General features: G+C 41.6%; 1 protein-coding gene across 19 annotated transcripts in view; it reads right to left on the reverse strand.

Moving 5' to 3' along the window:
* ZMYM5 (zinc finger MYM-type containing 5) overlaps positions 1-12,534 on the reverse strand; it is a 61,389-nt gene extending 48,855 nt beyond the window's left edge. For 8 of the 19 annotated variants that reach the window (XR_005989364.1, XM_041765677.1, XM_041765678.1 and 5 more), the window contains exons 1-4: positions 12,103-12,272; positions 11,347-11,405; positions 2,757-3,255; positions 2,424-2,517 (exon numbers count right to left, since the gene is read on the reverse strand). Coding sequence is in view for 16 of the 19 variants with exons in the window: in XM_041765677.1 (XP_041621611.1) it covers positions 2,424-2,517; positions 2,757-3,245 (583 nt within the window). In the remaining 3 variants the exon portion in view is untranslated. The other 11 variants (XR_005989363.1, XR_005989362.1, XM_041765676.1 and 8 more) reach the window with 5 other exon arrangements.
* Between the last annotated feature and the right edge of the window lie 328 nt (positions 12,535-12,862).

The following is a 12,862-nucleotide window of genomic DNA, read 5'->3' on the forward strand; positions in this document are numbered from 1 at the left end:
CTTAAAAAAGAAAAAAAGAAAAAAAAAAAAAAAAAAGGAAACCACACAAATGCTAAAAAAAATTAAAAAGGTAGAGGAGGAACAGGTACCTCAGACAATAAATTATTTTTTATAGACATGGAAACTTCTATTTTTTTTTTAAGATTTATTTATCGGAGGGATGCCTGGGTGGCTCAGTGGTTGAGCATCTGCCTTTGGCTAAGGACATGATCCTGGAGTCCCTGGGTCAAGTCCCACATTGTGTTCCCTGCATGGAGCCTGCTTCTCCCTCTGTCTATGTCTCTGCCTCTCTCTCTCTGTGTCCTCATGAATAAATAAATAAAATCTTTAAAAAAGGGATCCCTGGGTGGCGCAGCGGTTTAGCGCCTGCCTTTGGCCCAGGGCGCAATCCTGGAGACTCGGGATCGAATCCCACATCGGGCTCCCAGTGCATGGAGCCTGCTTCTCCCTCTGCCTGTGTGTCTGCCTCTCTTTCTCTCTCTCTCTCTCTCTCTCTCTGTGTGTGACTATCATAAATAAATAAAAATTTTTTTAAAAATCTTAAAAAAAATATTTATCTGAGAGAGAGACAGAAAGAGAACATGAGTGGGAGGGGCAGAGGGAGACATAATTCCAAGTGGACTCCAGGCTGATTGCAGACCCTGAGGTGGAGCTTGATCTAAGGACCCTGAGAGCACGAACTGAGCAGAAACCAAGAGTCCAATGCTTTTTTTTTTTTTTAATTTATGATAGTCATACAGAGAGAAAGAGAGAGGCAGAGACACAGGCAGAGGGAGAAGCAGGCTCCATGCGCCGGGAGCCTGATGTGGGATTCGATCCCGGGTCTCCAGGATCGCACCCTGGGCCAAAGGCAGGCGCCAAACTGCTGCGCCACCCAGGGATCCCTTTTTTTTTTTTTTTTTTATTCAAGAGTCCAATGCTTAATCAACTGTGTCACCCAGGTGTCCCACAGAAACTTCTATTTCTAAAATGACATATTAAAATTTAGATTAAGTAAACCAACAGAACACAAAGCTATATATAATAAGCTCGAAATTATATTTTTTAAAACCACAGAGGCAGGGATCCCTGGGTGGCTCAGCAGTTGAGTGTCTGCCTTAGGCTCAGGGAATGATCCCAGTCTAGGGATCGAGTACACATCGGGCTCCCTGCGAAAAGCCTGCTCCTCCCTCTGTCTGTGTCTCTGCCTCTCTATGTCTCTCATGAATAAATAAAATCTTAAAAAAAAACACCTACAGAGGCAAAAATTGAAAAATCAAACTTTTAACAGTAGTCCCCGATAATTAATAAGATAAGCTCAGAAGTATTTTATTTCTAATCAGGATTTCTTACAAATATTCTGTAATACTCATGTAGTGTAGTGTTCTCATACCCAGAAAGAAAGATTAATTTTTAAAAATAAAAAAAAAATCCTGGCATTCCATAAAACAGTAAATGAAGTTCTTAGCTTTATTACTTTCAGTCCTTTCCCAATATCTTAAGTTGGTCAATAGTTTAAAAAGCACTAAAATGGCCAAAAAAAGCAATACCAAAACAAATTTTAAAAACTCAGACCCCCACACTAAATCATGACAAAGCTACCAAAAAGATATGCTAAGTTTCAAACAGCAGAACAAGACTGTCCATGTAAATTTGAAAAATATACGGCTCTGACTTAAAGGCAAGAGTTTTCCAACTTTTAAAATAAAGCAACTAATAAAATGCTGACTTAAAAATCAGAAACAATCCAAAAGTAAACACCTCAAATGAGAAAACTGAGATTTCAAGTTATGTAATTACAAATTAAGTAAAATTCAATTATTACATTACTTCTTTATTGTCCATATTTTTATTCCATGATTTTTACATTAAAATAAAGATACTAGGGATCCCTGGGTGGCGCAGCGGTTTGGCGCCTGCCTTTGGCCCGGGGCGCAATCCTGGAGACCCAGGATCGAATCCCACATCAGGCTCCCGGTGCATGGAGCCTGCTTCTCCCTCTGCCTGTGTCTCTGCCTCTCTCTCTCTCTCTCTCTCTATGTGACTATTATAAATAAATAAATAAAAAATTAAAAAAAAAATAAAGATACTAGGGGATCCCTGGGTGGCTCAGCGATCTGGCACCTGCCTTTGGCCCAGGGCGCGATCCTGGAGTCCCGGGATTGAGTCCCACGTCAGGTTCCCGGCATGGAGCCTGCTTCTCCCTCCTCCTGTGTCTCTGCCTCTCTCTCTCTCTCTCATGAATAAATAAATAAAAATCTTAAAAAAAAAAAAAAAACAACTTCAGATGTATATCACAAAGGGTAAAATAGCTTTAATTTCTGGAAAATCAGGGACCAAGTAGGCTGCAGGTAAAATATTCTATCTTAATATGAAGTCAAGAAAACTAAAGCATTTCATATATACAGAAGTATAGAAGGTAAAGAAAATCACTTACTGCTTACCAGGACTATGATGAGTTGCGTATCCTCCATTCTGAAATTCATCTCCTGCCATATTCATTCTACCAGGATTAAAAGGTCCTACTCCAGTCTTGGTCTGTGAAGTCAAAGATGGGGCGTATGTTTGTATATTAACACCAAAATTACTTGACTGAAGTCCTTTAGCGACATCTCCCAAGTTGGTATTTTATAGTGATGTTACATGTGTAATCATTAAGTTCATATCTCACCCAGCATTCACAGAGCTTATACCTGTTTCTAAGGTTGTAACATTAGTATTAGGAATTTCAGAGTCGCTTCTGTAGTGATAACATTATTACCCAATCCTGCATTTACCTTACTTCTTGAAAGACTGGAAGTGGAGAAATCCAAATCTTTGGTTCTATTTTTAGTTCCAGGAAGTCCCCATTCAATTAAATTGGAAGAATTTTTCTTTTCCCCTCCATTTGTTTCTATGTCCTCTTCATCATCGATAACAATTGTCTCACTTACATTTCCCTTCTGAAAAGCCAAATCTCTTGAGGAAGGAAGAATTATGGAATAATTTCCTTGCAGCCTTTCATTTCTTGATGAAGCAAATATAAAATTTCTTTGATCAGCTATTGCTGGAGTAGAAGTTGAAGGAGGTTGTATAGATTCAATAAATACAACATCATCATCATCATCTTCTTTCATCAATGAGTTTCTAGATCTGTTAACTACAAGACTACTTGGGTCACCAAATGAATTTCCTGTATCCGTGAGACTAGCTGCCATGGCTTTATGCTCTAATAAAAGAGGAGTCTGCTCAGTCAAGTCTAATCCTCTCAATGAACATTTATCCATGCCAAAGAACCTGTAGGAGACAGAAAATAGTAAAAAAAAAAAAAAAAGTCTAGTATACTATGGCTAATGAGTTTTATTACTATGAAATAGCACAAATGAAATTTTAAATTCTTTTTCATGATTTATCTTTTATTTTATTTTTAAGATTTTATCTATTTATTCTGAGAGGCACAGAGAGAGAGGCAGAGACACAGGCAGAGGGAAAAGTAGGCTCCATGCAGGGAGCCCGAAATGGGACTCGATCCCGGGTCTCCAGGATCACACCCTGGGCCAAAGGCGGCGCTAAACTGCTTGGACACCAGGGCTGCCCTTATTTATCTTTTAGCGAAAAAATTGTTATTTTGTTTTTCCTCTCCATTAATCATTTAACGCTCAGCTCAGAATTTAATGGAAATTAATCATCCAATTTGTGGTGGTCCTTAAAAAATTTACTCAATTTAACCTACTCATCTTTTACAATGAAAAAACCCAAGTCTTCCTTTGAAATAGGAAATATTAACAAAATAATTCTATCAAACACCAATAACCCTGAGCCCAAATATAATTACGTTATACTTTTATCTGCTAAAATAACTATATCATCTAATCCTTATTTCCCTTGTGTCCTTTTTCACTAATTTTCAAATTCTCTGCTTCTGACATAACTGTGATTAAATCTTTCTGACATTCTTATTCTTGTTCAGGAATTGCCAGACATTATGCAATGGGTGTTTTATGTAAAATTCTGAAAACAGACCCATTATTTAAGTATAATTTAATCCATTTTACAAATGAAGAAAGAGAAGCCAACTAAATTGTTGTGAGACCCAATAGGATTTAAATTCCAGACTCAAAGACTAGGCCTCAAATTCTTAGCATTCAGTTATATTCAACAAAACAGTTTTGTGAACCTACTGTGCACTAGGGTATGACAAGGAAAGGATCCAGTACAGAGACCCAATTGAAGAATCTGGAAAAGTCAATTAATTGATGAAGCAAGGCTCTTAAAAGTAGAGGAGAGAAGATGAGGGTATGTGCACAGGTGGTAATGAAAGTGATCATGAGTAAAAAGATATCACATCTCAAAGACCAAAGGGGAAAAGGTACATAAAAATGTAATGTATAGGGCAGCCCCGGTGGCACAGTGGTTTAGCGCCGCCTGCAGCCCAGGGCGTGACCCTGGAGACCCTGGATTGAGTCCCACGTTGGGCTCCCTGCATGGAGCCTGCTTCTCCCTCTGCCTGTGTCTCTGCCTCTCTCTCTCTCTCTCTCTGTGTGTCTTTATGAATAAATAAATAAAATCTTAAAAAAAAAAGTAACGTATAGAAGTATGTAGAAATGACAGATGAAAAGCTGAGGTAAATTTACATATGCTAGCCTCAACTTTTTTAGAACCTCAAGAGTGAAGAAGATGGGAATTATATGGGTGTTGAATTATTAAGAAAACTCACTTCATATGGCAGTCATCATTCCATTTTAAACAACTCATACTGGGCAGCCCAGGTGGCTCAGTGGTTTAGCACCGCCTTCAACCCAGGGCGTGATCCTGGAGACCCGGATCGAGTCCCACATCAGGATCCCTGCATGGAGCCTGCTTTCTCCCTCTGCCTGTGTTTCTGCCTCAATCTCTGTTTCATAAATAAATACATACATACATATAAACCAACTCATACTGAAATATGCTACATAACATTTTCATTCTAAAATTTTCGCAACTAATTTTAATTGAGAAGTTCTATAATAGATAAGACTTATTCCTAATAGGTATTATGTCATTCGATATTAACTCAGTTAATGCATATAAAAATGAAGTATAAACTATTCTTTTTCCCATTTTACTCATTAGGAAACTAAGACTCCATAGATATGTAATCTCCATACCCTGCCCAAGCATCCATTGCTGGAAAGGTTAGAGTCAGGATTCAAATCAAAGAAATCTGACTCTAGGGCAACCCAGCTGGCTCAGTGCTTTGGCGCCGCCTTCAGCCCAGGGCGTGATCCTGGAGACCCAGGACTGAGTCCCATGTCAGGCTACCTGCATGGAGTCTGCTTCTCCCTCTGCCTGTGTCTCTGCCTCTTTATCTCTATGTGCCTCTCATGAATAAATAAATAAAATGTTAAAAAAAAAAAAAAAAGAGAGAAATCTGACTCTAGAATTGATACCATAGCCACCGTATTATTTGCAGTTAATGTATAAAACAATTAAAAAAAAAACAATTTTTAGAAAATACTTCTCTTTTATTAAGATGAATTTATTAAAACAAAATCAACATCCAATGTCCATTTCTTTCTCCTTTTTTTTTTTTAAGATTTTATTGAGCCCTGGGCCGAAGGCAGGTGCTAAACGGCTAAGCCACACCGGTGTCCCCCAATGTCCATTTCAAAGAAAAAAAAATAACAGATCTAAGGGACCACTTTAAAAGAACTATAAAAAACACAAAAATTGAGCCCATGGTTACTACATGTCCAGTGTGGTTGACTTTCAAAGGAAAGAAGCAATAATTTACCCTAAACTGAGTTATGAAATATGAGAGCTGTTATATATGATCTTAGTCCTTTTTTATTTTTTTAAGATTTTTATTTATTTATTCATGAGAGACACACACAGAGAGAGAGAGAGAGAGAGAGAGAGAGAGAGGCAGAGACACAGGCAGAGGGAGAAGCAGGCTCCATGCAGCAAGCCCAACGTGGGACTCAATCCTGGGTCCCCAGAATCACACCGTGGGCTGAAGGCGGCACTAAACCTCTGGGCCACCAGGGCTGCCCTTTTAGTCCTTTCTATATTTGAATAAACCTATAAGAGAAAAGAACACTTTCTGGAAAAGAACCATAGGTGACTCCACAGTATCTTCTTGTAGCTGCTAGGATATATTTTAACCTTCTCAAAGAAAATAACAGAAAGAGCATTCTTGATGCTCCATTCATTGCAATCATCTCTGAAAAAAATATTAAGTATTCACCTATTTTTGAGTCATAGATTACAAAAAAGTCCAAACCACTACGAAAAGCCATTGTGCATATAATTTAACCAAACACTTAAATTTCAGGAAAAGATTATAGAAAAGTTCTGAGTACTTCCATATAATCCAAAAACAGAGAACAAGTTATGGTTTAGTGAATTAGTTGTGTGACACTAAGCAAATTACTCCACTTCATTTTTAGTTTTCTAAACTATAAACTATAAATGGGGATAACATGATTCTAAGGTTTTTTACTGAGATAACTAGACATGCAAGACTCTAATCTGTTTGGACCATATTAAAGCAAAAAATGTTAAATCTCTCTCCTATGAGAAGGTATTCAGGCAGATACTTTGCCTATATCCTAGGATTTCAACAAGTATCTAATTAATCTTAAGCATATAGCTAATCTTTGTTATTCTATTTATCTACAAATTATAACCAAATCTTAATTGGTTTCATTTGGATACAATGAAAATTAATGTAACCTCAAGTAACATACAATCAAAAGAAAACCTGCACAGAGAAATTTGATAAGAAATTATACTACCATTCAAAAAGTTAGCCTGAAACCCAAGGAAGACTCTTAAATGCAAACTATCTCTTTATAATTGGCAATAATCTTGCAAAATTATAAGGGTATCTAATAAGGAGTAAAGATAAGAGCTATCATTAAACAAAGACATAAGTAAGAGTGTTTTGGGGACAACGGGGTGGCAGTGGGGTCAGTGGGTTAAGCATCGGACTTCAACTTGGGTCATGATCTTGGGGTCCTGGGACTGGGCTCCTGATCCGGCTCCATGCTTAGTCTGCTTGTCCCTCTCCCTCTGCCCCCACCAGTCATGCTGTCTCTCTCTCAAACAAATAAAATCTTTAAAATAATTAAATAAATAAAAAGACAGTGTTCTCCTCTTTTGTATTTACTTTTAGTAACATCTGAGCTGTTTTTATTTCTGAAGGTTGATGTACTGACCTTTTTAAAACCCATAGCAAGGCAGCCCCAGTGGCTGAAGGCACCGGCCTTCAGCCCAGGGTGTGATCCTGGAGTCCCAGGATTGAGTCCCATGTCAGACTCCCTGCATGGAGCCTGCTTCTCCCTCTGCCTGTATTTCTGCCTCTCTCTCTCTCTCTCTGTCTCTCATGAATAAGTAAAATCTTAAAAAAAAAAAAAAAAAAACCATAGCAAAACAGGGGTGCTTGGGTGGCTCAGTCAATTAAGGGAACTTGCCATTTTAACCATTTTTAAGTGTATATTCAGTGTCAGTTTTTAAAATGTGCCTTTTTTATTAAAAAAGATTTTATATATTTAAGAGAGAGAGTGTACAGGAACAGGGGGAGGGGCAGAAGGAGAGGGAGAAGCAGACTTCCCACTGAGGAGACAGCCCAAGGCAGTCCTCAATCCCAAGACCTGAGATCATGACCTGAGCCAAAGGACCAACTAAGCCACCCAGGAACTCATACAATAAGCTTTTTAAAAGTTGCAAAAGTTTCTGGCTAAATTCTTTACTTATTAGTTGAGTAATTCAGTAGCCATTCAATATTCAATTACATTTACATACAATTACAAATAATTTACATAGTAAAAAGAATGTTAGGTTTTATAAAAAAAGATTTATTTATTTGAAAGACAGAGAGAGGGATACCTGGGTGGCTCAGCGTTCTGCCTTGAGCTCAGGACATGGTCCTGGAGTTCCGATTCGAGTCCCACATCCCGGCTCCCAGCATGGACCCTGCTTCTCCCTCTGCCTGTATCTGTTTCTCTCATGAATGAATAAATAAAATCTTTAAAAACAAGAGAGAGAGAGATAGAGAACACATGTGATGAAGGCAGAGAGGAACCTCAAGCCGACTCCTGGCAGAGTGCTGAGCTCGAGTAGGGAGTGGGGTGAGTGGGGTTCACTCCATCCTGAGATCACCACCTGAGCCCAAAACAAGAGTCAGATGCTCAACCAAATGAGCTACCCAGGTATCAGAAGGATCTGTTGTTAAAAAGTAGGTAAAATAGAACTGTTGAAATATTAATATGACAAGATTAGCACATGATGAGATAGGTAAACTAACTTGCATTATGAATCTTCAAAAATTTAAATCACCAGGAAAGTATCTAAAAATATTTAATTATTGAGGTACCTGGCCAACTCAGTTGCTAGAACATGTGATTCTTGATCTTTGGGTTGTAAGTTTGAGTCCCATGTTGGACACCGAGATTACTTAAAAATAAATTTTTTTTTTTAATTTTTAAAAAAGATTTTGTTTATTTATTTATTCATGAGAGACACACAGAGAGGCAGAGACACAGGCAGAGAGAGGAAAAGCAGGCTCCATGCAGGGAGCCCGATGCGGGACTCGATCCCGGGACTCCAGGATCACACTCTGGGCCAAAGGCAGACGCTAAACCACTGAGCTACCCAGGCGTCCCAAAAATAAAATCTTAAAAAAAAAGAATCACCATAAGAAAAAAAAATAGTGTTTCAAAGTTCATTTTTCTGGCCACCTGTAACTGTAAGGTCTATGAAAGATAATCAGGATATAGATTACAAAAACCACTGTTAAACACCAATTAGCCCTAAAACATATTCTTGTAGCATCTCTGTGGACTTACACTGTTACAGATAAGTCTTTCTTACTAAAAATATTTATGTATTTACATAAAAATTACCTCAACTTGAAAGCTAACTTCATGTTTAGTGAGTATCTGCTACAAACATTCCCGTTTAAAATCAGAAATAAAATAAATAAATAAATAAAATAAAATCAGAAATAAAATAAAGATGTACCACAATTCTGGAGATATAATGAATATAATGAGATAGAAAAAAGATAAACTAAATGAACAACTACCACAAATAGCAAGAGAATTACTGAAGTGCCCAAGTACAAAATTACTACCTAGAAAAAAATAGGTTGGTAATAATTAAGTTGATACTGATTATACACAACTAACTTCACTTCCTTCTAAAATCGCCATAAAAACAGTGGTAAAGTTCCCACTCCCAAGGAAAGGAAGAACCAGAAAGGAAGCAACAGGGTACCTGGGTGGCTCAGTTAGTTAAGCATCTGCCTTTGGCTCAGGTCATGAACTCAGGATTCTGGGATCCAGCCCTGTGTGGCTCCCTCTGCCTGCTGCTCCCCTTTCTTTGTGTGTATGTGCACATACTCTATCAAATAAATAAAATCTTAAAAAAAAAAAAAAAAAAAAGAAAACAAAGCAACAAAATTTTGTAAGCTGAAAAGTAAAAGGATGAGTAGTTAACTACCTCAGCTGATCTGACACAAACTCTATTTTCTTTTCTTTTTTATTTTTTTTAATATTTTATTTATTTATTCATGAGAGACACTGAGAGAGGAGCAGAGACATAGGCAGAGAGAGAAGCAGGCTCCATGCAGGGAGCCTGATGTGGGACTTGATCCTGGGACTCCAGGACCACGCCCTCAGCTGAAGGCAGACTCTCAACTGCTGAGCCACCCAGGCGTTCCTGAGACAAACTCTAAAATAGTGATGGAAAAAGCTGAGAAGAAACATCCTGATTTATGCTACAGAATCTTCAAAAGGTTCAGAAACAAGTAGCTCCAGATATCCTTGGAATAAGGGATAGGAAGCTAAAATGAGGTTGTGGGATCCCAGATCCATTCTTTCCCACCAGGTTGAGGATGACAGGTTTTTTTCCTCATCCTGGCACAAGTTCTAGACTTCTATTCTTTGGATAGAGTATAAGATTTTTGTCTGAGGTTCACCAAACATGGGTGAATGGTTCACTATCATGCATATGAAATGCCTACTCCCACTTGATTCCCATACACCTGGCATCCAGACCTCTATCTTTCAGGCATGCTACCCTTCCCTGGAAGGCTTGTTTTACAGAAACCGTCTTCTCTGTGGAATTAGGAACCAGCAAAAAAGGAAGACCTAAAGATAATGACTCAAGATATTCTCCATCAAAGGGTTAAAAGAATCATCCACAGTGAAGCTCACAAATTGAAAGCCCACATATTTTTCTAATTTGCTTTCTACTTCTGAATTTTTAATCATGAGTAGACCAATCAAAAATTATTAAATATCTGAGGAAAACTTCTAAGAATAGTCAAAAGAAAAAAGAGTGATAAATAATGCAGCAAAAACAAAAAAATAATGAAAAACCACAAAATTATCAATACTCTAGATGAGTAATGACTAAAAAGTTAATAAAAAATGTCTAGATCAAAAGTTGCACACTCTCCTGACTGAGCCTGCAAGGCTACACATAGCAATCTATATGCTAACAGCACAGTGTCCTAGGTCTAACAAGCTAAAAACGTGTAACGTGAAGAATAAAGGAGTTAAGTACAAAGCCAAGTTTGGTAAGGAGGACAAGGCCAAAGGGAAGGCAGGTAATACTACAATGCGAGTTATTCTGCTCACAAGTTTCTTTTCAATGACCAATTATAAATTGTTGGATCAGCTTTAAAGGACACACTAAGTAGGATGTAAGACTGTACCACATCCCAAGTAATGGATGTAGAATCAGTGACTTTTTTTCCAAATCACTATCTTCAGACTCCTAATAAAAGTATTATTCAGGCAAGAATTGGTGCTAAAAAACCATTAATTGAATAGCTAACAGAGAACTGAGCCCTTTATTGTACCAAAATGAAACATCACGTAATTATTTTCTGGTACAAGGAAAAGACATATTAACTTCATGGAAAGATCAGGCTGTGCGTTGGTACCAATTCAGTGGTCAATCGTAAAACCACAGCACTGAGACAACTACATCATATATCTCCTGAAGTGATGCTGTAGGGAAGACTAGCAGGGTACTTAAATCTTCTTCAAATATTAGAGGATAGCAAAAATACTCTGTCACCTCTAAAACAATATAAGATTCATTATGTTTTCCTTTAATCCAACAGCGAAGAAAAAAATACTTTTATCCACCGGGAAGGAAAAAATAAAATTAAATGCGAAGCATTAAAAATGAAACCAACTTTAAAGTACAACTTTGGAACTCTAGAAACTCCAGTGACGTAAGTACCAGCACGCATTCCCACTGCTTTCCCAGGAGTTTCCCCAGCCTGTCTCCAAGGAGAGGGTCCACCTAAGCAATCAGCTCTTTGCCTTCATGATAACAAAGTCACCTAACTGTGGCACTAAGTGTATTAAAGAAAAGGGTGCAATTACTCACAAAGGTTATGTTTTCTTCTTTACTTTCTCCCGAAGTTTCCCCAGACGGGCCAGAAGGTCCTAGAACCAAAGGAGAGGCGAAATTTAGTTACGCCCAATTAGGACGCAACACCAAGCAAGTCCTTCACCACCAGGAGGAGGAAGCAGCGGCGAAAAGTGCAGGAGTTTCCGCGCTCTTCCACCCTCCCCCACCCGTGCTGGGAAGAAACCAAAGAAAATCCAAAAATCCGCACGGCCCTCAAAAACTAGACAGCGCTCAACGTCGTTTTGCAAAGCACACGGTGGGAGGAGGGCGGACGGCACTCCCTCCGGACTCTGTCCCCTGGCCTCGCGCGTCACCGGCAGCACCTCAGGGTGAGGGGCCGCCACCGCACCGCCGAGCTGAAATCCCGTTGCTCGGAGCACTTGCAATGACTCGGAGACTGCCCGACTCCCGCTCGCCATTAAAACTAGCCCAAATTAGACATAAAGAGAAGACGAGAAATGCCGGGGGAGGGAAAAGCGACGGAGGGGACCCGGCGGGGGAAGAGGCAGCACCCTCGCCCCGAAAAACTTGGGGACCTCGGGCTACCGCGGAGACGGTGCGAGCGCAGCCCCGAGAGCGGGAGAACCAACTGAGGCGCCCCTCCCCCCACCGCCCCACCACCACCCCCCCCCCCGCAAGAAAGAAAGGAAAAATACCCCGCGACCTCCCGCCGCCCCGGCCCGGGCCGCCCCCCGGCCCCCGAGCGACCCCCGCCTCTGGCGTCCGCCTCACCCAGCCCTCCCGGCCTCTCCCTCACTCTCGCAGCCCTTCGGGCCGCACGCGAAGACGCCTGTGACATGAGCGGAGCCCGGAGCAGCCCCCGAGGCCCCGACGCGGCAGCGGCGACGGCGGCCGCGCCGCGGGGTATTAATCCCGGGTCGGTGGGAGGCTCCGGAGGCTGCCCTCACCCATCTCCGCCTCCCCAGCCGCCTCCGCCTCCGCCTCCTCCTCCCGAGGCTGCGCTGCTCCCAGCCACCCCCACTATCGGCGGACCCGGACTGGAAAGACAGCGGGGATAAGCCTCACCCGGTTCTGGCTGCGGCTCCGCGGAACGAACCTCCCCTCCCCCGGCCCACCCCCCTTCGGCAACACGCACAACTCCGCTCGGTCCAGTCCCGGGTTTAGCGCTGGTGAGGAGGAGGAGGCGGAGGAGGCGGTGGCGCGGCCGAGCCCGGGGAGGCTCCGCCCTCCGCGCCCTCATTGGCCGGCGGGGAGGGCGGGCCGGGGCGCCTCGGGCACGCCCATTGGCCGCCTCTGCTGTCCTTCAGCACCCCCCTCGGGGGGGTGGTCCGAAGGGCTGTCCGTCAGGCGCGGGCCACGCCCCCCGGCGTTGCCGTTCCACTCCCCCCTCCGCCGGCGCTCGGCCCTCGGCCGCGTCCCCTCCCCTCCTTACCCCCGCCTCCCTCCCCGCCCCCACCCCCGGGTCCGTCAGGGTCAGGCAGCCCGAGTTACGCTGCCCGCTGCCCGCTGCCCCAGCCGCCGGCTCGCTCCC

This window comes from Vulpes lagopus, chromosome 8, assembly GCF_018345385.1.
Source record: "Vulpes lagopus strain Blue_001 chromosome 8, ASM1834538v1, whole genome shotgun sequence".
Lineage (NCBI taxonomy): Eukaryota > Metazoa > Chordata > Mammalia > Carnivora > Canidae > Vulpes > Vulpes lagopus.